This window comes from Mchenga conophoros, linkage group LG9, assembly GCF_057382185.1.
Source record: "Mchenga conophoros isolate Kocher_MC1m ecotype Shallow Benthic linkage group LG9, M_conophoros_male_GT1.1, whole genome shotgun sequence".
NCBI classification, from domain to species: domain Eukaryota; kingdom Metazoa; phylum Chordata; class Actinopteri; order Cichliformes; family Cichlidae; genus Mchenga; species Mchenga conophoros.
The window spans coordinates 34,780,549-34,808,380 of NC_140534.1; the positions used below are offsets into that span (position 1 = coordinate 34,780,549).

The 27,832-nt window shown below is 46.2% G+C and overlaps 1 protein-coding gene across 5 annotated transcripts in view; it reads right to left on the reverse strand.

Moving 5' to 3' along the window:
• The window catches only part of rreb1a (ras responsive element binding protein 1a), a 55,128-nt gene that overhangs the window by 20,255 nt on the left and 7,041 nt on the right, over positions 1–27,832 (reverse strand). For 3 of the 5 annotated variants that reach the window (XM_085287807.1, XM_085287805.1, XM_085287806.1), the window contains exons 2-6: positions 9,034–9,126; positions 2,016–2,111; positions 1,717–1,939; positions 949–1,018; positions 10–99 (exon numbers count right to left, since the gene is read on the reverse strand). In XM_085287807.1, the coding sequence (XP_085143933.1) occupies positions 10–99; positions 949–1,018; positions 1,717–1,939; positions 2,016–2,106 (474 nt within the window). In that variant the 5' untranslated portion in view covers positions 2,107–2,111; positions 9,034–9,126. The remainder of the gene's footprint in view (positions 1–9; positions 100–948; positions 1,019–1,716; positions 1,940–2,015; positions 2,112–9,033; positions 9,127–27,832) is intronic. The other 2 variants (XM_085287808.1, XM_085287804.1) reach the window with 2 other exon arrangements.

Consider the following 27,832-nt stretch of genomic DNA (forward strand, 5'->3'; position numbering starts at 1 on the left):
TGTGTTTACCTGTCTAATGTGCATGGTCAGCTGGTGCTGTGTTTGACAGTTCTTGTCACACAGTGGACAACAATAAGATGAGCTGTCGTCTTTGGTGTCCTGAAGGAAAGGAAAACAAAGATCAAAGGTCATCCAATCATGAAGCTACAAACTGTCACATGACCCGCGCAGCACTTAGACTCACACCTGACTGGTTTCTTCTTCTTCTGTTATATTTAAAACATGCTACCACAAAAACCAGGCTGAAATAACCAAATCACAGTGATCACCACAGTCAAAACATTACAGCGCGTGGGTCACATGACGGCGCCGGCTGGACCAGGCTTCACCCCGTGGAGCATGTTTGTGGCTTGACAGCTGTGTCCAGATGTGGGCTGAAGTGGCCCAAGTTTGACCCGATGACCTAATGTCAGCCGATGCCTCACATCCAGCTGCAACACCAACCGAGCGGCTGCAGAGCTGCACACACACAAATCTGTCTTTCTATCATCGTGGGGACCCGTGCTAATATAATGATTTAGGGGGACTCATGTTATCGGGATTCATTCACAGACAGACGGCTCTAAAACAAAAGGCCTTGATGACCTCTTTGAAGGTGCATCAAATTGTGAAGACCAGAGGCAGACGGCTAAATGTCCTCACAGTCAGGCCTCGTCTGCTCATCATTCTGGGAGGAAACGTTGAGAAAACAATCTCTACAAATTACTGCGCGCGCACACACACACACACACACCCTCCACTCAGAGGCAGCGCTTTCCTTTTCCTGCTGAACCACAGGAAGTTCTGACGCGGCGTGGAATGCCAGCGAGCGTGATGGGAGAGGAGAAACAAACCACAGTGACGAGGCAGAAAAACATGAAAAGGAGGGAAGAGGAGAAGCTGCACGTCCTGCTGTGGGCAGCAAAGGCGGAGGCCGGGCCAAAGCGGCGCGGTCGAGGTGTCGCGTACCTGGTTGCGTCGTGCGTTGCGACCGGGAGGGGCTCGCATGGCTGCCGTGAGGGACTTGCTCGGTGAAGGGCTTCAAACGGAGAAGAAGACAAAACATTTCACACATAAATAAAAAGTTTCAAGAGAAACAAAACAGACTCAACAGCTTCCTTTTGAAGAAGGTGTTTGGTTTGTTCCTGCTTTACAAAATGAGTCCCAGAGGAAAGAATTTGGTGAATTATGTGCAGAATCTGTTTAATAAGCAAGCGGCTTCGTTCTGTTTGGTTTCCATCCTGATGGGGTTTATTCCTCCAGAGGAGGTGGGGCTGTTGTCATGTTTCCTGCTGTGCTTCAGTGATTTTAATCCCGCCCGGAGCGTATGCGAGTAATTACACTTACAGCTGAAATGACCTCCTGTTGTTCTGTGAGCTGTCATTTAAATCCTGTTAATTTCTTTACATTTTGTCCCGTTGAAAGCAGCCGAGCTGTCTATCAGCACTTCCTGTTTGTGACGAATCTCTCAGGATTGCAGCGATGCTGAAGGAAACTTTAACAGCTGCGTTTGGCCAAATCTTATTCAATGCCGTTGACTTGTCCTGCAGACGTGTCTGGCAGCATTTCGTCCTCCACCCACAGATGTTAATCTGGAGATGTAGCTCTGTGGACACCGTTTGACTCACACGTGCAGAAATGAATTCAGGTTTGAAGCTAAACATCGACTTCAGCTCATCATCTAAACTTTTAACTTTTCAAAGTTTTTAATCAAGTCTGAAAACTGTCTGTAATCACCTGGGGGAGGGGCCGGCGGAGGAGGAGGCTGAAGGGGCTCCACTCCCACCGTCTCCGCCGTTAATGGTCCCTGTTGCTGACATCACTGCTGACATCATGGCATTAATGGAGGAGAGGTCTTCTCCTCCACCTCCCACGGTTCCTCCACCTTTGTCTCCGTTCTGTAGTTTCGCTCCTCCGCTCGCCACCTCCTTTGCTCCTTCCATCACTCCGTTGATCGCTCCTGAAGAGCAGCATCGCTGACTGTTATTACTCTGTTAGCTAAAACCATTAAATGTTCACCGGGGTTTGGCGCGCACCTTTGAGGGTTTTGTGCGTTTTCTCCTCCTCCTCCGTCAGCTCAGTGTTGGCTCCTCCCCCTTCCTGCCGCTCCTCTGTGGAGTTCTCCATGACTGCTGCAATACAAACACACACTATTAGAGAGTAACCATCCTGTAACCCGTCCCACCAAAGTCCATTTAAAGACGTGTGCGTTTAAAGCTGCGATGCATCAGCGAGCGCGTGCAGACCCGAGCGCCGCAGCACAGTAAACAAAGGCTCGGCTGATTGTTACAAACTCCTCTGTCAGTTGGGGACATGAGGATTTTGAGTGGTGTGTGAAGGCTGACTGAGATTAGAATAGCACGGGAGCTCAGCTCAGCTGGAGTTTCTGGTTTCACTGAAGAAAAGCTTTCACAAACCCTGCGAGTGCTGCACAAGTGCTGCACAAGTGCATGCACAGCAAACCTGAGAAAGATCTTTTAAAAAGAAGCAGTCTGGAGAAAGGATTCAGTTAAATGTACGGTTTTAAGCACTGCTGTGTTCCTGAGTTTCTGATTTACTTTGACACTTACAGGCTTCACAAAGAGAGACGGCAGAGGAAGACGCTCCATCTATGAGCAAACAAAAGCAGCTCTGGCCGAGCGCCCACTGGACCAGAGGGGGCCAAACGTGGCTTTGCAGCCCTCACACCTGTTTCTACCAGCCAGAGCGACATATGAGGGAGAGATGGAGGGACGGAGGAGGAGGAGGAGAGAAGGGGCACTTCTGCTTTTTGCAGAGAGGAGAAGACGAAAGCTAATTACAGTTTCCTGTCTGCCCTCAGAGGAAGAAGCGCTCCAGAGCCGGCCACTTCCTCCTGCAGCTCAGAAAGAGGCTGCGCGTGTGCGTGTGTGTGTGCGTGTGTGCGTGCGTGTGCGTGCGTGTTGGACATTCCTAGTTCAAAAAAGGAGGAAGTGAAAGAAGCAGCGACTCCTAAAAATGATGAAAAAGCCAATGGAGGCCCAGGCTGCAGTCAAACGCCTCCATCAGCCCGACACTAGTTGGCGCGTCGCAGAGTCGCGCCACTTCAGGGTTACCCTCCCGCGGTGGCCATGTTTGTGGCCAGCAGTTGAGTCACGCTGACATCACATCCTCGTCAGCGGCGCTCTTCCTGATTTTGGCACAGCGAGTTGCACCACAGCATTAAACCGTTATTGTAATGTACCTGCAGGGCAGCGCCGTTATTTCCACAAACATTCACAGGCTTTAAACGCAGCAGCTTCTCCACATTTTATCCTGTCCTCGTAAAAAACAGAGTGGGAACAAATGGAAAACAACTACTCTGGTATCTAACGACGACCTTAACAAGGAGTTTAAAAAACAACCATCTTTATGTAGTCGTTAACACAGATCTGACAACGTGAGCGCGATGACTTTACTGCACAGATTTCACGTCTCTGCAAATGAAAACAGCACATGAAGCAAAACCAAAGAAGAAGAAAAGGAGAAGAAAAGAGAAAGGACGAGTGGAACGTGGCGAGAGAGCGCTGACAGCTGGCAGCGAGCGCGCCGTGTTTCCACTGACCTCTGAGTGTATCACCGCTCCTGCATGACACGCTCTTACATGGCCACGGCAGGTGCACGCGCGCACACACACACGCAATCGGACGCTGTGATTGGCTGCCAGAGTGCTCGGCCAGCACTTTTTACAGCCCGCAGAAACGAACGGCAACAGATGGCTGTGAGAGGAGAGGCCAGAGGAAGCTGGGAAAAAAGGATGGAGAAAGATAACCCTCCCAAAATCAACCGTCCTAACCCGGCTGCTCAGAACGCTGCAAACCGAGAGACGGCGCCAACACGTGCAAGTGTCAATGCAACACGTGTCGCAAAGAAAAATAGTAAATAAAAAGGAGTCTGCGCCAAAGTTTTACAAACATCTACGACGACGTTTAAACCAGTTTAAAAGGAACGGTCCCTGAACGCAGCACGAAGTCTGAGCACTGTGTGTGTGTGTGTGTGTGTGTGTGTGTGTGTGTGTGTGTGTGTGAGAGAGAGATGGCTGATGTTACTACATCTGTTCCCAGCCATCATTCTCACACACACACACACACACACACACACACACAGCTCTGACATCCTGACATTCTTCCACATCCATGCAAAAGCAGAAAAAGGTCACCGTGCTGGAGCCACTGAGCATGAATGTATCTGTACGTGTGTGTGGGTGTGTACTCGTACATCTGTCATTGTAAGGACCATCACCCTCTTTTGACCTTAGGAGGACGCTGTGGCAGTGGCACACTTTCAACTCTTTTAACTTCAAAGGTGCAGTCACATGACACCTACGCAGTGCACCCCTGATAGGGTACAGCCCTTTCAGTTCATTTCTGTGCTTTTCAAATTTGTTGTGAAAGCAAGAATGTCATAAAGTTTTTACCAATGGAGTAATATTAATTTCTGTCCCTATTTTAGGTATTTAACCAGCAGAATTAGTTAAGTCTAACGTCAGTGATTTCACGTCATGAACCTCCTGCTGTGCACCAACTGTGTGAAGATGTAACCCAGTGACAGACGGTAATTAAAGAGAGAGGGTGGACACAGCACAGGATGGATGTGTGGGGTAGAGAGGTAAAGGATGTAAACGAGGATTAAGAGCATCCTCTCTGTCCTTGTTTCTTTATTCACTTTGAAAACTAGGAAGCAGAAACATGCAAGTTTTATAATTTTACTACAGATAAGTCTGCATGAACTTTATGTTTTAACCTTCTGATATAATCCAGTTTTTACCTTGTGTTAACAGCTAATGTTGGCTAGCATGCCTTAGAGCAGGGGTGGGCGATCTCAGTCCACGAGGGCCGGTGTCCTGCAGGTTTTAGATGTGTCCTCGAACCAACACAGCTGATTTAAATGGCTAAATTAGCTCCTCAACATGTCCTGAAGTTCTCCAGAGGCCTCGTAACGAACTCATCATGTGATTCCGGTGTGTTGACCCAGGTGAGATCTAAAACCTGCAGGACACCGGCCCTCGAGGACTGGGATTGCCCACCCCTGCCTTAGAGGCTCTGGCACTAAAGTTATCATCTAGCATGATAAGAGGCTACTTCACCAGCTTCTTTCTTTTATGATAAATACCTGTCACAAGTTTATGAAGTCTAAGTCATAGATAATCTCCCTCTCTCACACTAGCTATGTTTCATGGGATTAGCCTAGCAGCTGCAATTATTAATCTCAGACAGTAATCCCCACCAACATATGAATTCATTTACTTGTATTTTTTGTAGTATGTATATGCCTAACAGTACTAGTGAGTTAGTACTCTTCCTCCTTTTTCTAACCTTTTCCATTTGTATTTATACCACTGTGTTTTTGTATCTGTGAGTCGGTGTCAGCTAACAGTCTGTGTTTAGCAGGAGAGATGTGAGCAGAGGGATGGAGGGATGCATGGGCAGATAGAGAAGTGAGAGAGGGGGAGGACAGGAACCAGTCACCATATGTTGGCTATTTATTACACCTCCCTAAACTGTCACTCTCCCTCCATCTATACATCCATCACCCTCTCGGCCTCATTCAGAACAGCACTGCAACACTGTTTATCTAAACGGAAGCGACTTCGCTTATTTCTAGCAACACATTCTTATTCTGGAACTGCAGTGTTGTATATTTGCACGATTAACAGTTAAAAATAAATATCTTGTGCTGCGCCTTTTATAGCAAGCAAGATCCACAAAGGCTGAAAATGTTCGCTTGAATTAGCCCCAAGTGGACATTAGAGGAACTGCAGCCATTGGTGCATCTGCGTTTGCTTCATTTTCAGCGCACATTAGCACCGGATGCTCGGCAGCGTTAGCGCTGATTATCTAAGAATACCAACGCTGTGATGAAATACGGCGCTGGCTGCAGCGTGGAGCGGTCAGGGCTGCCTCTGTAATGCTGCAAATGTCCTTTTTTCTAAACTCACAACCTTATGATCTAATGCATAATCTACTGGGCAGGTTCCCGACAGGAAATCCTGGGATGATTTCCAACCTTGTGACAGTGATGGAGAGAAGTGCTATTCATGGGAATTCACCAAACTCGTAGGAGAAACTGAAAGAAAGTCAGAGCCTCTTTATCTCTTTCTGTTTCTGCGCTGGTTGACCACAACAGGAAGTTCACACTCACGGGAGTCACAAGAGAGCGTTTTGCTGCTTCCCCATGTGCGCTCGCAAAGAGAGAGATTGATGGGCATTCTCGCTCGCTCTTGATGACCCCCCTCCCCTCCCGAGCCTCCATCTAACACTCAGCTGCCATCACCCATCCTCCACCGCTCCGCCGATCCCGACGTTCCTGTTTCCTCGCTGCAGAACTCTGCCCAAACTTGTTAACGCACACTTGTGAAACTAAAAGCTGAATATCCCAAGGCAGAGATGACTTTCTCTGAGCTGCATGGACAAAAGCATGTCGTGCGTTGCCTTCTTTCTAAAAACATGACCGACTTTCAGTGCAGATGTAGACAGATGTTTATTTGATCTGAGCACAGCCACGCTTCATCAGATCTACACAACTTCAGCCCAAAAAACACTGATTTCAAAATATTGCTCAAGTGTTCACAGAATTTCCAGAAAATTGGCAAAAAAGTTCTAAATTGGACATCAGCGAGCGCCTCCATGCTGCTTACTGCTAATATCAACATTTAAAAGCATCAAAATAAACAGGCGCCAGTTTTTAATGTCAAGGCAGCAACTTTCCCACCTCAACGAAGCACAAAAGCCGTGTTTGTTGAAGAGTTGACTTGAACCCAAAAGCACAGAGGTCTTATTCTTTACACCCAGGCACCACATGCAGCCCCACTTTATGTGAGCGGCCCCTTTTGTAATCGCCACACAGCGAACGGTTGTATCACGGGAGGATTTCAAAGGAGTCATGGAAGCAGGGGCGTATATAAGAGTTTTTAGATGGGGTGGCACACGCCCCGATTTCTAAGGGGGGGGGGGGGACCCAGAGCTGAGTTTGAAAGCAAAGCAGAGTGACGTCTGGTGAAAATGATTTTAAACCTGCGCTGTAACAAAGTAGCTGCCACACTGAAACTTGACTGAACACTAATATTTACGTCTTTAAATCCGATTATCTTTTATCATTCTGATGAGTTTGTAGCTGTAACAAACACAGCAGCTTCCAGTTTTATAGTTGGACCTGCAGTGATGTCTCGAGAAGAAAAAGGTGACGTGGACCCCCTGACCCCCCCGTATATACGCCCATGCTTGCACTGACATGGCAGCGCAAATCTGGGGTGGCACCAGAGGTGGCCAATCAGATATCAGTAGAGGGGGTGCCATCCCAGGACACCATGTTTATATTTAAAAACATGTCAAACATCCCTAAACACTGACAGCATGTCCACAGCCTTTCAGAGACGTTCTCCATCAGTCTCCACCTCCTCCTCCGTCGGCCTTTTACAAACTGTTTCTAACTCCTCTTCCTCTGCTCATCTCCCCTCTCTGCCTGCTCGCTGCCCTCCAGCTCGGTTACACATTGACTGCTTCCTCTGTGTGTGTGTGTGTGTGTGTGTGTGTGTGTGTGTGTGTGTGTGTGTGTGTGGAGTTTAGACCCGGCGTGATAAAGTGTTGAGATAGCATCGACGGTGTGTCGGCTCCACTGTACAGCATACCGCAGCCGGCAGGCAGAGCGGGGGAGGGGAGCGTCTCAGCCAACCACCGAGCACGCTCACAGTGGAAAATGTCTGCAGCTCTCAGCCAATCAGGAAGCAGATTCCTCAACACATCCATCCTCCCGTGTGTGTGTGTGTGTGCGCTGCCCCATCTTTCCCCTCCTACCAAACACTTCACCCTCTGATGTTTCACTATAAAGATCTTTAACAAATTAAAAAAAAAAAAAAAATTTTTTTATTTGTTTCTAATGTGATATTTAATGTTTTACTTTGTGTCATTATTATCGTCACGCTTCAAAACCTTTGAAAGCTGTCAAAGATTTAATTTTAAAAAAGAATAACTGTAATATTATGGTAATTAAACTTTAAATGTTAGTTAAAAAAGATTATTTTCTTAAGTACTAATAATACTTTCATAGTTATTGGAAAATAAATGTTTGTGTATTAATACAACATCATTAATTAAATAAAAACACATTTTAGTAAGAACTTATTATCAGAACATAGAAACTGTTTCCATGTTCTGTTTTTATTCCCTTTTAGACTTGAAGTAAATTAATGTCCTTCATACATGTTTTAAAAGAACAAAACAACATAGATGTAACTGACATGCTTAATTATATATATTTATTTAATATAATAGTTTTTAAAGTACTCGAATCGCTTTCATTTCCATGTTTTTATTCTTTTCTGACTGATGCTTCAATTAAAACTTTCTCTGTGCCACTTCACAACAACAACAACAACAACAACCAGGTGATGACCCCGTACGAGCAGCACTGTGTGACAGTGGGGAGGAAAAAACCTCCAGCAGAACCAGGCTCAGGGAGGGCGGGGCTATCTGCCCAAACACCAATCACACTGACAGTATCTTATTATGTAATTTCAACTCAGTTTGTTTCCTTTGATGTTTATTTATTGAGTTTTATTTGTGGTTCTAATGTTTGTTTGTAAAGCCTGGTTATCATCACTGTCACAGACATTAAAGGAGCTTCAGGAGCTCGTAGGTTCATAATAAAGTGGTGAAACCAGGCTGGACACAGAGAGAAGACTGAAGAGGCGTTTATGAAAACGTCCAACCTTCCGTCTCCTCGGAAAGCCGGAAAACTCGCTGAAACATTTCCAGGAGCAAACACATCTGGAATCAGGTCTGAGTGCGAAAACGCAAAGCGCTGACAGGGACAGAGACGGCCAAACGCCATGCAAGCTGAAGCAGAAGCCACTGAAACAAAGATGGCGGACTGTGCCACGAGAAACAGGAAGAAACATTCATTCCCAGAGCTACCAAAGAGGCGGAGCCTGGAAGCGTTTACAGGTGAGCGTTTAACTTCAGGTGGATGAAAGATGGCGAAACAATGAGGAGGAGCAGGAGGAAGGAGGTGAAGGTGGCGGTGGGATGAAGATGAGAAAGGAGGGAGGAGCATATTTACCCGTCTTTTTCGTAAAGCAACGCTCGCTCGAATCTGTCTCGGGGAGGGAGGGGGCGGGGTTTGTTGTGTGTGTGTCTGCAACCACTGCTCACACTGCAGGGAGGAGAGCACAGAGAGACCATCAGTAACACAAACACACGTTTACACACAAATACAGAAACAACAACAGGCAGACAAACTTGTAAAAAACCAACACCAAGTTTGGATGCACCAGCGTGAACGTGTGGACTCGATGTGTTTCCACAATAACACAAATATTCCCCTTTTCACCAGTGCAGCTAAACTGCATTCACTTCTATTATCATTGGATCGTTTTCTGTTTAAAGCTGTAAAACTACGTCTGCAGCAGCTCACAAGCTGCAGTTTGTAGAAACGCTGGTTTTATTTGAAGTGTCCACCCTGAGGAAGGCCTTTATCCACACCCACAGTGGGCTGTGTCATTACTGTAATTAGTGTTTTCATTTATCAGGTTTTCACTGTTTAACGTTTTACCGTAAATACTGGAATACAGCAGAGTGCTCACTTAGCATGCTCACATTTTATTAGGCTTTTGTACTGAGCGTACACGGCTCCTGTTGCCGTGACGATAATCACAGATTTCACTACAATAGAAACAGAACTACATCTATTCCCTCGATCATACTGCTGCGGTTTACATCGTGGAATATACATTCTGGCCGAGCTCGAGAGCGCCCCCTGTGGAAGAAGAAACAGCCCCCTGATTTCACCCAAACAATTTAAACAGTGAAAATGTATCCGCCCACAGCGAGCGTTTCCACGGACACGCGCCATGTTTTACTGTTTCGAGACTGTAAACGCTCGCGTCCACATAAACAAAGTAAACGATGCAGAAACAACACACAGAGCTGCAGGGACGCAGAGGTGAGCGGGCTCAGAGTCTGAGTCACACTCGTCATTGCACCGCCTCTGACACACACACACACACGCACGCACATGCACGCACGCACACACATGCACGCACGCACACACATGCACGCACACACACACACACACACACACACACACACACACACACACCTTCAGGTCCAGCATTACAAATAAAAAGCAAGTACAGAGGTCAGTGTGCTGCATTATGTGCTGATACAATCACGGCTGCCAGATAACACAAAACACAAACTGAACTGTGGAGGCGCCATCAAGGCCCAGAGTGGCCCGGTGCATTATGGGTAACAGAAAGATACCTGCTATCTGCTGATATCTGCCCGCAGCAGTGACGTTTGTCAGGACATTTTACTTTTTATTTACAGCTTCAGAAATAAAAAAGTGCAGAAGAAGAAACCCAAAGGAAACAGAGGCTTAACTGAGCCGCCCAAAGACGCTAATCTGTCAGACAGGGCGAAGCGAGGCTACGGTAAGGGAGGGCGAGACAAAAAAAAGACAAAAGATATGCTGGAAAGGAGGAAAGATGGAGGGATAAGAGGGATGCAACAGGCTGCACAGCTCAGGGACGTATTTACGGATGGAGGGATGATGGAAGGGGGCAGGAGACAGAGAGAGAGAGATTAAGAGCTTAACAGGGTTGGTAAGACCAATTAGGAGGCAGCTGAGACTGGAGGTGAGGAGGATGAGGGAGGATAGAAAACGTCTGCACCCGCATCACCGACAGAGAGAAGTCTGCGTTTACAGGAAGACGAGGAAGGCGAGGATGCAGAGAGCTAAATACATGTAGAACTAAATATCAGTACAAGATGTCCAAAAATATTTGTTAATGTTAAAGCATCAGTGCTGTGAGCCAAGAATCACCTTGAAACCACGAAAAAATGAACAACAGAGATATTCTGAGTGTGGATTTATTCAGTTTTAGAAAAATAAGTCTGTAACAGATGACTTCCTGAGCCAGCAACGAGCCAAGAATGGTTTTGAAACCAAGGAAAGGTGAAAAATGTGATTATTCACAGGCTGTCCTGTGTGAAGGCTTTGAAAAATAAAGCCGAATTCACCTTTAGCACATCCTGCATCCTGCAAAAGTCATCTCACGTTAATCGGAGAGAGCTGCACGTGTAGGAAGTCCGACCCCGGGCCCATTTTTGTATGCATGTCTATTTTTTCTTCCACAACACAGAAGCAACAGACAGAAAGGATTAAAGAAAACGAGCATTTCTCTAGCTGCTCACTTTAAAATCAAGCCATCGTGAGCTTCACAAACAGGTTTTCTATCTGCTGCTGAGGGCCTGTCGTCAGTGTTAATGGGCTGAGTATTGTTGCAGATAAAGGAGGTGTAAGCTGATACAGGGAGGTGCCACGGCTCCCACCTAAACTAGGATTTATCACCGTGTTCCCCCACCACCACACAAAGCCCCCGCTAAGCCAGCAGCTAATGAGCTAGCCCCACTAACTCACTTTAGCTTTGTTCTGCTGCAGACACAGCCTGCTGCATTGTTTCTAGCTTTGCAGCACTAAACGGCTCCGCGCGGCTTAAAACTGGAAACCACAGCTGCCAGCACTGTTAATACCAGCAGGGTCAAAACTTTAGGTTAATAAATATAAAGCACATAACGACTATGAAACGATACACAGGCCCTGATGTGAGCGAGATGCTAGCATCAAGGCAGAAGCTAATCTTCTAAGACAACTCTTTCATACTTTGAAACTTGCCTTTGTATCCTTTTAAAACAAAACACAAGCTCCTAATGATTCATTAACACCCACATTAACTGTACATGCTAGCATCATGCTACATGCTAACAGCAGACAGTTTTCATCATTGAACTATAGAACTGTAATGTAGTGACGTGCACTGGAAGCTAAGTTAAAGAGATCTTAGATTATACATGATTTAACTTTAACCCATGTTAGCCAAAGTTTCTGTTTTTATCTTGTTAGCATCATAAGTAAGATTAATAAACTAAAGGTTAATGTGGTTTTATAGACAAACTCAAAGTGACATCTTTGTTTTAATGATTACTAATAATAACAATAATTTAAAAAATATCTTTGAAATAAAATACATGATATAAATAAACTACATGCTACTGTGCTAACATGTTAAAGTGCAACAGATGATGCAGTTATGTTAAACAAAGGTGATGTAACGAATTAACAACATTAATGATAGTATTTTTATAAAGCCAAACAGGCACAGGACTACAGAGTAGCATTAGCATCTCGTACTCAGTGTCAGAGATACTTCACATGAACCTCATGCTAGCATGTTTAAATTTGCTTTTTACCTTTACGTAAAAATTAGTCATTAGCGTAAAATGAAGTGACACGTAGCTTTTACATCACGCTAAAAGAGGAAATATGATCTTTTCGCAATATATAAATACCCCTTGGTAGTACCTAAAAAACGTACCCCTTATGAGGTCCTAGAGCCAAAAATCGACCACGCCATAAAAAGTGCTATAAAAAGATTATACATTAATATTTTATTCCACTTTAAATTAGCCAGTCTTTTAGACCTACTTCTCCTTGAAATATTCATGTCAAGTTTTAATTATATTTCGCGGATTTTAACCCTTTATATCCCGGTTTTGTAACATGATCGCACGGCCGTTTTTGGCGAAAAAAATGAAAAAATTAAATATTTTCCATAAAATACATTTGAAAGTTATATTTTATTGTACTTTTAATTAGGCCTTTGGATGGACCAAAGATTGGCACCAACAGTCATTTCGATCGCCTTTTATTTTTTTTGCAGGAGCGCATTTCATAAAATGCACACACTATCGGTCCCAATCGACCACGCCCAAAAAAGTGCTATAAAAAATGTATAAAATAATATTTTATTCCACTTTAAATTAGCCAATCTTTTAGACCTACTTCTCCTTGAAATATTCATGTCAAGTTTTAATTACATTTCGCGGATTTTAACCCTTTATATCCCGGTTTCGTCACATGAGCGCACTGCTTTTTTTGCCCCAAAAAACATAAAACTTGAATATTTTCCAAAAAAAACATTTGAGGTAATATTCAATTGTTATTATAATTAGGCCTTTAGATGGACTAAAGATTGGCACCAACAGTCATTTCGATCGCCTTTTTTTTTTTTTTTTTCAGGACCAGAAAATGGTCTCCAGGCGGCAAATGCTTCTCCTCTAGGCCGAAATAAGTGCATTCTTGCCGGGGTAAGTCGCGACGATTACCGGGGCACGATCACCGGGGACTCATTTTTGCAGCACACACATCCGATACCACGTGACAACAAATACGTCATTTCCTGTTGACTAAAGAAAAAAAAAAAAAGCACCCTCATACGTTCCTAGGGGCCGAAAATGGTCCCGCCCGATCAGCGGGCGAAGCCGCTGCTGCACACCAGAAATGAGGCTTCATTTCCCGCAGGTCTGTCCAAGAAGCCCGGTGGCCAAATAAAAAAATTACAATTCTAAGGTCCTGACTACAGAACAAAAACGAAACTTAAGCCATCGCCACTACGTTAATGGTAATAATTGTGCAGTGAAAAATAGCGTTTATAATGGGTTTCAATGGGGCGATTTATGGCTTTTGGTACTCATGTGGATGTCGGTTTTTAGCTTAGCCACCTTAAGCTAATCGAATAAACGGAGACGGCAATTCTAAAGAAAAAAAAAAAGAAAAAAAAAAAAAAGGGTTGGGAGGTTTGGCTATATTCTATTCAACACAGTGAAAATGGCCTAATATTAAAAAACGCTGTGGATGATAAATGGCCGTAGGTACTACCAAGGGATACAGTGCACCACAGTAGCATTTTTTATGTTAGCATTAACAGCTAGCATGTAAACTTCGGAGATTGCCATGTTGATGACGCTGATTCTTTTAATAAAGTCTAAATATAAATTGTGAAATTAGCTTCATTTTCAGGTTAGCATTAAGCCTTTGCACTGCTTGGATTTTGATTCGTCAACAGTCATCCATCCATCTTCCAGTTGTGTTTTATGTTTTAGCAGAACTTAACCAATCCAGGGTCTGCAAACAGCATCATGTGATTTTCCTAAAAGTAACAAACTGCCTCCAATTACTCAGCAAGTCTGCATTGAAAATAATCAAGTTAAAGCTGATCAATCAGGCCACGGCACCGGCGTGTTCTGGTTAGAGCGCGTCGCAGAGTAACTGGGTTGACTGGGAACAGAATGTGAGCCGTGACAAACGCACAAACACCCGAGGAGGAGCCTGGTGATGATGCTTTTAACTGTGTGCGAGCAGGCCAGCGGCAGAGCGGGGCCCTGTAATACACTCTGATGGTAAAAATAACTCGCCGAGCGGGACGAGGAATGCGTGCGCTGAAGAATGCCGCTCTGCTGACGGGTGACAGGCATGGACAAGTGCAGAGGGAGGCGAGAGAGGAGGGGAAACACCTGAGAGGCAGAAACCTGTACCAGTTCTCGAGAAAAGGAGGATTAGATAAGAGTGAGAGTGCAGTTAGACGAGAGTCACCGTCAGCCTTTGTGCACGTTTTGGAAAATTAAGCAGAATTTGCTGTTGGCACTTCCTGTTTCAACGAGCTAAAAACTGAATAAATGTGAAGCTAACGTAGAAACGTGACTATTGTCAGGCAGCTTCTGCTGAGACACGTCTCTGCTCCTGCGTCCCCGTAAACCTTTCTGACCTCATGTGTCTGTCCTCACATTTATCTCTTGGAGTTTGTTTTGTGTCATCTTTTGTTTTTAGCGGTTTATGTCTCAGTTGTGTCGTTTTCAGCCTTTAACGTATCCGTTCGGCATCCTGTGTCACGTCTTTGCTGTTATCGTTGAACGCCGGAGGTTCGCTCGTGTTTACTCTGCTGGAAACACGTTCGGTCTGCTGCTGTTTGCTTTGGGACGATGTCCTCGGGTGTCACTCGGGCCTCTGAACGAAGAAACGGGGCGTTTCGTTGAACTATTTCACAACCTGCGCTCGTGTGGCGGGGATGGAGCGGGTCGAGAGAGAGAGAGAGAGGATCCACAGGGTGTGGAGGAGAAAACAGGAAGTGAGAAAAGAAGAAGAAGAACCCGAGAAAGAAGCGAGCGCCTGAGACAGAGAATCCAGTCAGACCAGACGAGCCGCTGCTCATCCCGCACGGACGCTGTAAACTTTGCTGCGCCCTGATTGGCTGGTGGCCCGCCACCCTCCGCGTAACCTGACGACGGATAGGCTCCCGCTGCCACCTCAACCTCCACCCTCCTCTCTCCCTCCCTGCATCCTTATCTCCTCGGATGAGTCAGTGCACGCGGTTACTGGTTAACTCTGAGCTTCAACGCTCTGACTGAGAGCGTGATGGAAGCAGCGCTCCAACCGCAGCGCGCGCCGGCGTCTGCCCGTCATGACGCTGCAGTATTACTTCCTGTATCCGAGCGAGAGAAGGCATCAGCTGACTGCTGATGAGGAGTATGAGAGAACGCACGGAGCATCTTTCTCAGCCGGCTGCGATTGTGCGCGAGGAGACGGGCTGTAAATGCGCTGCCGCCCGGCCTCCCACACAAATACCAACACAATAAAACACGCCTCGTTTCAAACGCTCGTCTTTGGTGCTCTTCTTCTTTCCCTGTTTCACGGCTGATCGTTGTAGGTTTACGGCCCAGAAGTTTCTTCATTTACATCTTAGATTTGTGCTTTTTGGTTTGTAGTGTTTTGCATCGTATGGTTTTTGTTTTATTTCCAATCTTGTGTGATTTTGTTGCCCTCTCTTGTATTTTTAAACCCTTCTGCATGTTCATCGTCCCCGTTGTCACTTTAGCATTTTGCTTTCATTGTTTTTGTCACGTTTTTATGGGTTTGATCTCTTTTTCCATGTTTTGTTTCATTTATAATTTTAGAACTTGTTTGGTCCGATTGTAGTCATTTAGACTGATGATTAAACTACAAACACCAGACTGCCACTGATGCTTCATCCTGTCTAACCTGAACACAAAGACTGGACCCTCCAGGACTGTCCTCCATCTTTCTTCTGTAATTACAGACATGGTGTGTGTGTGTGTGTGGGGGGGTTGCGTGTTGAGCAGCTGTCTCACACACACACACACACACACACACACACACACACACTTAAACAGGTGTTGGAGACAGCCAGCGGCCTCTGCTGTGAGAGCTCCATTCATTCACACTAACAGATGCTAACCTGGTCGAGCTACGTGTGTTAGCAGATGCTAACCTGCCAGCTCTGTGCACTTTCAGCCAAACATTTGCGCCGTTAGTGTCTTCAGCGCGACGGCAGCGAGCAGATGTTAGCGTGTCATGCCGACACACAGCTCAGTGTCCAGTTTATTAGGCACAGCGGCGTCTGGTTCAGGTGGAGCTGTGATAGGATGCTTTGTTCAGGTGATTTGAAACATTTAGTTTTTGCATTTTTGTTGTTTTGTATGAAAACTTGTTACTTTTTTTTTAAATGTAATCATTTTTTTCCACCTAGTTTTGTGTCGTTTTGTTCATTTGTGGTGTCGATTTAAACATTTCTGGTGTTTTTGTTGCTTTGCCTCACTCGTTTGACAAAATTCTCCATCTTTTTTTTTGCTGCACCCTGGAGTCCCCTGGAGTCCCCTGGAGTCCCCTGGAGTCTCCTGGAGTCCCCTGGAGTCTCCTGGAGTCCCCTGGAGTCTCCTGGAGTCCCCTGGAGTCTCCTGGAGTCCCCTGGAGTCCCCTGGAGTCTCCTGGAGTCCCCTGGAGTCCGTCTGCTCCTTATTTTCCGTCTTTTTGCGTCTCCTGGTTGTTGCCGAGCGTCTTGGTCTCATTTACTTAACAGGCTGGAGAACACGAGTCCTTCAGCTGAACTTTGCTCCCGGCTCTCAGTCTTAATGTTCAGCCAAACTGATCTAACCCGTCCTGACACACATTAACGTGTCCTTCCTCACACCCTCTAAACTTTAACTGCACTTTATTCTCCCTCTGAGCCGCCGAGCGTCTCCTCTCAGTCTCTCCTTCTCCCGTCTTTCCATCACTTCAGTCCTCCTCAGTCTCTCCGTCCTCACAGAGACGACTCCTCCAACATCCAGCAGTTGTCTCTCTGCTCAACAAGCAACACATTCATTGCACACACACACACGCGCGCACACACAGCAGCTGGCGTGCACACACACACGCCGCCTGCTCACACAACTGGAAGTGTTACGTCTGCGTGTGAACAACACAAAAATGCACCCACACACACAGCCCACATATTTGCAGGCTGACAGACACTGGTGTGTGTTGGAGTGGGAGGAGGCGCACACGCACGCACACACACACACACACACACACACACACACACACACACACAGCTGGCCACATCCATAACACAGCAGAGGGTCGTGTGCTGCTCTCCCTGCAGAGACGAGCTGGTCTCCCGTTGGTTTACGGATGCCGGTCGAGATGTTCAGCTGATGACAGAAAAGTGAGCAGGTTTCAGCCCGAGCCCAACAAAATCACCGGCCCTCAAATCTTTCTCTAAGTGGACCGAATACTCTGATTACTCTGACTGTCCTGACCCGTTCCACACCTCTTTGTGGCCGGTTACTCTTTGTCGTGCCCGTCGTCCTTCTCGGAGCTCGCCGCCTCGGGCGCACGTGTATCGTTGCATTGTGATGTAAATCCTCTGCAGACGACTCGCCGTCCCAAAAACCAAACTGCTGTTCTGTGGCTGCTTCACGGTTCCATGTCAGAGCTCTCTGCAGTCTCACCGGGCGTTTGCTGCTTCGTGGCAGTTTTGGATCTCACGTCTTCATCTGAAGTTATTTCACATTTTAAAAGCAGTTTTTCTCCTCTTTGGTCTGTTTTCAGTCGTTTGACATTCTTTTTGTAATTTATGGCTCACTGATGATTCAGTTGGTTTGTTGGCCCCTTCGGGTCATTTCAGTTTTCTTTGCAACACTGTCTCAGTGTGTCCTGTGGTCTCTGAGAGCACGACTGTTGGTGCTGTCGTCCATCTAAACTGCTTGTTCTGTGTTCTGTCCTTTGCGGCCCTGACGGGACGCTACCTGAAGTCTGTTTATTCGTCCTAATTTAAATGTGTCCACACCCACTCAGGATAAAGGGGATAAAGGGGCCTGTTCGCTCCTGATAGGCCGTCCTGTCCTGGAAGGGGCCTGAAATGTGTTTACAGAGGCGAAGGTGGAGTGAAAGGCTCGCCGTCAGGCAGGAGTGGCGTCGTTCAAAGAAAGAAAAGAGAACAATGGGAGCAGACAGACGGGAAGGAAGACGCTCTGCTGCACGCAGACGAGCAGACAGACGGGTGAAAACGCCGTTTCTTTGTTTTCTGTGACTTTAACACGAGTAACAAAGGCGTTTGGGTCGTTGTCCCGGTCTACGATTCTGACCAGCTGTACACCTGGGATCTAAACGTTACCTGGAGTTTGCTTCCTGCAGGCCGACAGGGATGAGGAGGAGCCTCGGCGGCGCTCAGGTGTCTGCGGATGCTGGGAAGGATGTAAAACCTATCAGTGACCTGACAGAGGACTCCTGCAGGAGTCGCTCCTCCTCCTCCACATCTCCCTGTGTGCAAACCCTCACAGCTCTTTCATCACCTGAAATACAGGACGAGCCTCTGCTCAATAAGTTCAGAGCTCAAACTGGCTTTAGCTTGTTTGAGCATGCAGCGAGGCCTCAAGGCGACACACACACCAGCCTGCAGAGTGTGTGCGTGTGTTTTCACGTCAAATCATGCGAGCAACTGCAGCTTTTATTCTGCGTTACAAACAGAACGGACGAGTCGATCGAGCTCAAGGTTTTCACAATAAAACCTGTCGACAGATGAAACATTTCACACTCATCCTCACCTCCACTCTACAACTACTCACTGAACACGTTCAGCTTTTGCTCATTTGGAGAAGATTCATTTTATGTCTTTCTGCACGTTTAGGTTGTTCTTCTTGGTGAGGAAACTGGTGAGCATCCAGGCTCCAAGAAAGAGGAATGAAGCAGAAGGAAGAGACGAAGGCGGCGAAGCAAAGGAATGAGGAAGAGAAGCCGCAGGGGGAGGAGAAGAACGAGGAGGGGGGATAGGCCGAAAAATGTGAAGAGCTAAAGATGAAGAAACAGGATGAAGAAGGCAGCAGGAAGAAGACTGAAGATTTCAAAAATAAAAAAGAAGAACACAAAGAAGTCAGAGGTGAAGAATGAGAAGAAGGCAGCGACGGAGAGACGGATGCAAAAAGAAAAGAAGAAGAAAGTCGTTCATTAAACCAGGAGGAGAAAAAAGGAGGTTAGACAAGGAGACAAAGGAGAGACCTGAGGTGATGAGAGAGCAGGAAAAAGGAGACAGGAGAGGAAACAAGGATGCGAAACAGCCGAACGACAAAGAAGAAAAAACGTCATTGTGTGTGTGTGTGTGTGTGTGTGTGTGTGTGCGCGCGTGCGCAGGGCGTGGTGCTGATGAAGACCAGGTTTCAGCTGCATGAAAAGACTCAGAGGCCTTTTGTGTGTCTGCCTGAGGGGCAACACACACAAAGCTGTGTGTGTGTGACACCAGCACTTTCCCATGGGAGGGTTTATTGTTATTCTGCTCTGAAAGCTGAATGGAGTCGGGTGGGCACACCTACTGCCACAACCCCCAAGTCACACCTGAGAGCACACACACACACACACACACAGACCCTGTCCTCCAAATTACTTCATCAACACCAACGTGTGTGTGTGTGTGTGTGTGTGTGTGTGTGTGTGTGTGTGTGTGTGTGTCATCAGTAACTGTAAATATTGTCACTTCATAATAAAAGCACAGAAATAAGGAGAAGCAAGATGAAGAATAGCAGCGGAGGCAGGGCTCGCTAGCCCGACGTCTAGCTAGCGATATCTCCGGTCGATAGCCCAACGGGCGGGGCTGAGATAGATTTTGGTCGCCTGATCGGAGATATCGCTAGCCCTGGGACGCCGGGCTAGCGATTTTGCGAGCCCTGGGAGGAGGAGGAGTGATCTGGATGAAGTCTCTCCTCTATTTTAATGTGAAAACTGATGGAAACGATGACTCGATGATGAAAACTGCTCCTTGTTTTTCTAACAACAGGCAGAAACCTGAAAAACCGCCTGTGTCGACTCGGACATTTGACCTGAGACCCAGCTGGGACAGGCTCCGCCCCCTGTGGCTGTGGATGGATGATCTGTTTTTCAACATTCAGTTCATTTATTTTTTTTTTAGATGTGTAACTGCCCCAAAACTGGTAACCATGGAAACATAGCAAAACTCGCAGGCTCACTCATCACTCAGTCTGTCTTTTATGTACAGTCTGTAATGATGACATCATCAGGCTTCAGTAACAGTTAAATGAAATTAAATCAGGCGCTGGTTGAACCAAACTTTATCATCTGTGACGGTGGCGTTAAAGACGACGGCAGCAGAGCTCAGGGAAGGATGCAAGGAGAGGAAACTAGACAAAGTGGAGGAGGAGGCAAGGACCTCTCTAACCCTCCTCCTCGATCGCACGTGCAGGTAAACGTGGACGTCACCTGCTCGAGTCCAGAAAAGGAAAAAGTCTGGGGGCATGTCGGTGCTGCAGTTGCCATGGCAACGAGGCGTGTCCTGTGTTTGCAGAACAAACAGCGGTACCTGTTCACAGCAGGGCGGAGCCTGTGTGTGTGTGCGTGTGTGAGTCAGATTACAGCTAACAGTCAGATTACCGGGATTATGGAGGACGGCTGTGAAGGCTCCATTCACCGGAACAACAACAACAACGCGCGCACGCACACACACACACACACTGTGTAAACCGCTGCTTCACCTGACAACATCTGCAGGAGGGCCAAGCACAGGACAACTGACCTGAGGATGCAAGGGGACAGAAAAGGATCAAACTAAGGAAACAAGGAGAGAAAGGCAGAAAGGGGGAGGGGTCAAAAGTAGAAGAGGATGCAAGAAACAGGAAAGAAAAAGGAAAGAGGGTAGGAAATGAGGAAACAAAGGAACCAAGGAGAAGAAGCCAGAAACAAAGTAAGGAAACCAAGAGAGGAAACAAGGTGAGGGTGCATGAAAAAAGGAGACAAACACAGAGAGAACAACACAAGGAGACGTGGACAAGGATGCAAAGAGGCCAAAAAGACAGAACGAGAACAAGAACGAAAGATGGAAAAGAAAACGAGGAGACAAGACTGAGCCACAGAGGAAACACAGAAGGGCCCAAAAAGGAGGAAATGAAACTATGAGAAAAAAACTTGGAGGGCCAACAGAAAGGGGACAGAAACAAGGAGATAAGGAGGCAAACTAAGGAGAGAAAGGCCAATAAAAAGAAGAAGAATCAAGGAAATAACAAGGAGAGAAAAGGAGGAGACAAACAAGGAGGGAAGACGGGGATGCAACAAGGAAACGGGGTATGATAACTGTACTAGGCAGCAAGGACAGGAAATAAGGAGGAATAGGAGTAAAGAAAGAAGAGTGTAAACAAAGGATGGACGTCTTTCCTTAGCTCCTTACTTGAACACGAGCCACCACCCTGAACCCGACCTTCAGGACCTCACTCAGTCTAAATCTAACACCGGTCCCCACAGTGCCAGCTAAACGAGCATTTCTCTCTCTCTCTCTCACACACACACACACACACACACACACACACACACTCTTTCCTGAAGTGACCGGGGTAGTGATTGCGGTTAAAACTCAATCTACCTTTGTTGATTTAACCGCCACGGTTATTTGCATGCTCGCGCTCTTCCTCCTCCCCCTCCTCCCCAATCCTCAGCAGCAGCCAGCTGACAAAACTGTTTAGTCAGCAAGAAAAGGTGAGCGGGGGGGCGAGCGAGCAGCAGTCAGAGCACAGAGAGAGAGGGGGAAGACTCTGCAGGCTGCATCAGTTAACTCTTTCCTCCATGAGACGGCGAGCTCAGAGATCATCGCCGCTCGCACCAACAACAAGGTCAAACATTAAACTCGCTGCTCTGACTTTAACTTTCACAGCATCAACTCTGCCTCCACTGCCAGACTCTACTCAGAAAATGCTCATTTTTAGATACGTGGGACACTTAGAGAGCTTTAAAGCTGCAAATCGTCGCCACCACGACAGCCTCACAGCAACAAATAACAGCTTTGCTGAATGTTTACCACTGTAAGGACTTACAGCCACACAAAGTTAGAAAAACAAGGCTCACGTTTGACAGTATTAAGACACAAAGTTACCTCTCGCTAACACAAAAGTCTCCTACGAAAACGCTCGTTTTTTAACAGTTTAACGGTTTCCTGTCTTTAACTTTTACACCAACAGATGCTGAGATTCAAGCCCAGAGAAGTTTCCAGCACAAAACTCAGTTTAGAAAATGCTCGTTTCTAGGACTGCAGGTCACCTTTATCTTCACAACTTTACACCAACGAAGAAGTCACACGATTAAAGGAACCTTTTCTTCCTTCAATATAAACTTTATTCATGAAACTCTTGTTTTCGGGACTGAAACACGTCATCTTCAGCAACGAGACATTTTTACACCCAAAGAAATGTCAAACAATTTCCTCAAACTCTGACAGCAACAACAGACGCTTGCTTTCCACTACATCACATGACTTCCTCTATAGAAAATGACTTTGATTTTCAGCCTTTACACTCACCAGTTTCAGTTTCATGGTATTTGTGAAGGCTTTCCCTTTTTACTGTTCCCGTCTGTTACCTGACACTTAAATATAAGAGGTAAAACAGGACGGCCTCTGATACAAGACCGTCTGCTTTAAAGATGTCCAATGACTTTCTCTGAGTTTTATTTTGAAGAGGAGCGAGTCCTTCCTGTTTTCTCAGATTGTTTTATCGAGCTCATGTTTGTGAAGAAAAATGTGTTTGGATGCTCTGCTAAACGCGCTGCAGGGTGGAGCTGCCTCACAGTGAAGAGGAGCTGATGGATGGATAGATGGCTGGAGGAGGGGTGGAGGACAGACCTGTTGTGTGGGATGCCAGCAGTTCTGAGTGTGTGTGTGTGTGTGTGTGTGTGTGGGTGGGTGTGGTGAGAGCGTCTTGCTGATAAGCAGCTTGTGAAGCTAACTACCACTGCAGCGCGTGTGTGATGGCTGATACACACACACACACACACACACACACACACACACACACACACACACACACACACACACACACCTTCACCCTGTTCACAGCAAATAAAGCCGTATTTACTGCGAGTACAAAGTCCGAGCGCCTCGACTGTGAAAGAATGTCACGGCGGATGGAGGGAGGAGGGCGAGGAGGACGTTTAGAGGAGGGTGGGGGCCGAGCAGATGAAAGGCGCGAGGTGGAGGAGGAGGAGGAGGAGGATGCTTGGAGCAGCTTATCTGCACTTTTATGATTTTATGCCTCAAAGACTGACGGGCCACTCGCGGTTTGAAGCACCAAAGTTTCTGCGCGCACACGTGAAGCACACAGAGACGGGCGAGCGCTGTCTGAAGACACGCCGTCCTCACGTCCATGAACATAAACGTCCATGAAGCTGCTTAGTAAGGAAGAAAAGTGCCAATTATAACTGAAGAAGCGCAATAATTACAACATCCACGAGTCTAGCAGGAGCTGCTAACGGCTAATTCAGCTGTCTTTAATAGGGAACAGTTAGCTAAACAGCCTTTAAACTGGGTTATACATCCGAGTTTAACAAGCAGTTAGAACCATAAAATATCGATATTTAATTAAAAACTACAAAAAGCCCCAAATGTTCATATTTACAGAGCCAAACATGCAAAACTAGCCTGATACAAATAACAGTTTAAGGATGTCTTCAAACAGGAGCTGCTGAAGTGTAATCTGGATACTTTTAATGGCAAAAAACTGCCTGAATTAGCAGAACTACAGAGTGAATGCTCAGGACATCGACATGCCTCACACCACGCCAGGCTAACTGGGTTTTTAGCTGTTAGACGCTCGTGGCAAAAGCATTTATACAATCTCTACACATCTGTGACTTTTACACTAATTACCAGCTCAGATCAGGAGAGCATCTGATAATTATTGTCAATAATTAACTTGGTTCATAGAACAAACAATCCTAATTCCCTTTAATACCAACAACACCAGCAGAGAAGCTAACCTGCAACCTAAAAACAACGTTTTCTGAATGCAGTTTTGCATTAGAGCAAGATGACGCCAGTTAAAAGTTTTTAGATGCTAACCCACAGCAAACATCCCTCGAAGAGGAAGAGGAGAAAGACGAGAAGAGAAGGGGTTAACAGGAAGTGGAGCAGCCTCTCATCAGGAGAGCAGAGGAGGAGAGGGAGGAAGTGGAGAAACAATAGCTCCCCTCTTTCTGTGTGTGCGAGTCGGTGAAGCCTTTATTATCAGAGAGGCAGCGTTACGTAACGTCAGAGATGTTGTTCATCTTCTGCTGAGCTTCCAGGAAACTTTCACCAAAAACACACAGATGATAGTCGAGGAGGGAAAAGTCCTTCAGCACGAGCAGAGAGGATGCTGCTGCAGGGAAAACTGCTTCATGCTGCACAGTCCGACTCCTTTTATGACAACTATTCACACATCTGCTCGCAGAAAGGTCGGCTTAAAGAAAACGGCTTCACCGGGAGAGTTAAAAACCTGCACAGGTGACTAAAAACAACAGTTTGAGGGGGGTTAGGAACACCAAACAAGCAGAGTTACGCAAACGCACCTCTGCAACAGCTCATCAGGTCAAGAAACGCAGCGGCTGAAACAAACACCAGTTTCTGCTGATTCAACGTTTATATCCTCAGGCCTGCTCCTCTGCTGACGCCCGGCAGAAAGTCAGGCTCTCCTAAAAACGTGGAACTAAAGTTTACTACAACAAACTAACACGTTTCCACGTTTTCACTAGATGTGAAGTCTTAGATCAGGAGAGAAAGTCCAACACGACAATGATGCTTTCTGCTCCTTTGTTGGGTCCTGTTAAAACTTTCAAACATTCACAGATTTCTTTTACTACCTTTAACCTCTTTGTGTAGGAAATTAATCAATACTTGAAACTTTCCCTCTGACTTTTCACTCATTAAACAACACTGAGTAAACTCTCAGAGCAGGAACGTTGTGTACTTTGAAAACTTGATCACAAATGATGGTTTACTGTAAATGTCTCTAAATGAGCCAAACAGACTTTACTTAAACACTGATGTGAACAACAATCAGTCTTGTGAAGCATCTGACAGCAGAGCAGCTAAACACAGACCACTGTAATATTGACTCAGGCTAACTTTAGTGCGTTCACCGCTATATAAAGACGGTGGTCTGTGTGAGTGGGCCATGGTGAGCGGAGACACACCTTCAGAGGCTGTTTGAGGGTTCAGACGAGATGTCCTGACTTTATCTTACAATCAGATTCATGTTTAAAAACACATTAAAATAGGGGTCCTGGATTACAAAGGCATTAACTGCACGTCCCCACAAAGACAGGTGTACAAATATGTGTGTGTGTAGGGTAGCTGCAGCTCACCTAAATTTAAACCCAGTTTAGTGTGTCATTTGATGGCCTCCTCCCATCAGAGAGTGTGTGTGTGTGTGTGTGTGTGTGTGTGTGTGTGTGTGTGTGTGTGTGTGTGTGTGTCCTACTTTAGTGCTATTCATCCCACATCTCGAATGACACCCATCCTCTCCTCGTCTCAGTGTTCAGGCCTCACAGAGCAGCTCATCAGTTTGTCGTCCAATGACGGCGCTTCTTCATCAGCTATGATGATTTTTTACATGAAGTCTTGTTTTAGAGGCAGAAGGTTCCCTGCTGTGTAGTTTCCTTTGTCTCGGTAAAATGTGGCGAACTCCAAAGGAAGGACGTTCAACACACTTCCAACCGATATCAAACTGATCACAGACATTAGATCCTTTACACTGAAGGTTAAAGGGAAACCAAAGTTGTAGTCATTTTATCTGATGATTTTAATTTTGTCTATCAATTGTAATTGTATTTGATGTAATTTGGTTTCATGAAAAAGTTTTATTGTAATATGGATTTATTTAGATTGTGAGCCCAACAAGGGACAATTGTTGAAAATTAGCAGCAGCTCTAAACCTGTGCGGCACATCAGTCTCATGTCTTGCACTTGAACCTTTTAAATAAATAGATTCAAATAGATTCAAACTCAAGTCAGCGTTCTTTATGGTTTCTTCATGACATTCTGCATTATTGTGGAAAAACCAAACCGAGATGCGGGCGTATGAATGACTCCTCCTCTGGCAGGTTCACCTTAAACAAGGCTGTATGAAAGCAGCAGGTAAGCAGGTGTAACACATAAATGACACGAGGTGGATTTATTATTTATATGTGTCATAGTTAAGTGCAGGTAAAAAGTGGCCCGGGTGAACCACGACCTGACCTGGGTGGAAATCAGACAGTGGAGCCTTCAGACCCGAGCATGTGTCAGAGGCATGAAGCTCCCCGCCGACGGCTCAGGTCAAGCTAATGAAAGAGCTTTGCCTTTAAAGCAGCCAGCTTCAACAAAAGGCTGGCATATTGAACTGGTCCTGCGCCGCATTCCCAGGAATCAAACCTCCAAAAGCCAACGAGCGCAGGCCCGCCGGGGTGGGGGAGCGGTGTCAATTTAATCTGCTGGTATTAATGCATCAAAGATCTCCGTCACCTCCTTACGGAGTCTGGGTGACCCGCAGAGATCTACGTCACATTTTATGACGACGGCAAAACCAAACCACTCCAGACAACTAGAACTGCAACGTATATAAACACAAACACAGGAAGTGAGACGCCAGAGGAATAGAGCTGATGCAAAATCACCAATGAGACGGGAACGCCAAAGTACCGCCACGTTACAGGGACACCCAGATCTGACTTTTTGCATCATGTCCTACGTCGGCTGTGTTCTCGTGAAGGGTTTGGTTTGTGTTCTCGGGCGCTCAGACGGGTGTGTTTGTATTCACGTGAACATCATTAAAGTTTCTTCTGTGTAAATGTCACCATCAGCTGCCCACAGACCCTCGGGTGGACTCGGGCTGTTGGACTGCAGCTGCTGATGTCATCGTTCTCGTCCGGATTAAGAAAGGAAATCAAATAAAACGTGAGGCGGCTTCTCTCTGTGCTGTGAACAACAAACTGCTGAAAAGCAGGTTTTTGTTCCTTTTTCATTCGAAAGCAGAAAAGAAGAGAAGACATTAACACTTTTAAACAGCCTCGCCTCTTCCTCCACGTGTAGTCTTCACCGTCTGCTGCGGCTCGGTTTTATCAGCCAAGCTTACAACTTTGAACTCATAAAGACAGGAAGTGTGAACCTATCAAAATAAAAAGATTTTAACAGTGAAGCCGGTCACTTTAGAGGGCGTTTCAGGTTTGGGTGAAGGAGCAGGGGGAGGTGAGCCATTTGGTCCACCCAGAGGTGTAAGAGTCTGCCTCCCCCACCCTTCCCTCCCCTCCACACCTCTCTGTCTGCATACAAACAGTCACAAACCTCCCCCACTCTGATGTCACCCCGATGAAGACTCAGAGAGAGCCCACAGGAAGCTCAGAGTCGTCACTGCGACTGACCACACTTCCTGTTTAATGTGGACAAACTGAGCATCTTTGGAGGTGGGATCTAAAACTTTAGCACGATCAGCTTCACGCACAGAAACGAGTCCTTTCACTGTCATCTGCTGACAGACTTTCCACCAACTCCATGCAGAAACGTCCTGCTGCTGCAGGTTGTCACAGGCTCAACAAAGCGAAGCACCGACAGCTGAGTGTTTTCTGAGTCACATAAACTGGACTTCGTCTGGTCCTCAGAAGTTTTACTGGATGAATCTCTGACTAAACTGATTCAACGTCTTCATCAGTTTCAAATAACCAAGAAAAAGTCTGCAGATGCAGTTTTCCTGAGTATTCTCGGGACAAGTGATCGATCAGGTCATCAGCAGCTGATTGATAACTGAAGGCGTTTAAAGCTGCAGTTTCGAGGTGATGAAACCTTGAAGATATCCTCTACTTTTCCTGTACAGGGACTAACTGCGTCAGTCAGCTGATCAACCAATCAATCGATCGGAGCGGCTCGCTGACGAATCAAAGGGAACAAAGGAAACGAGCCGAG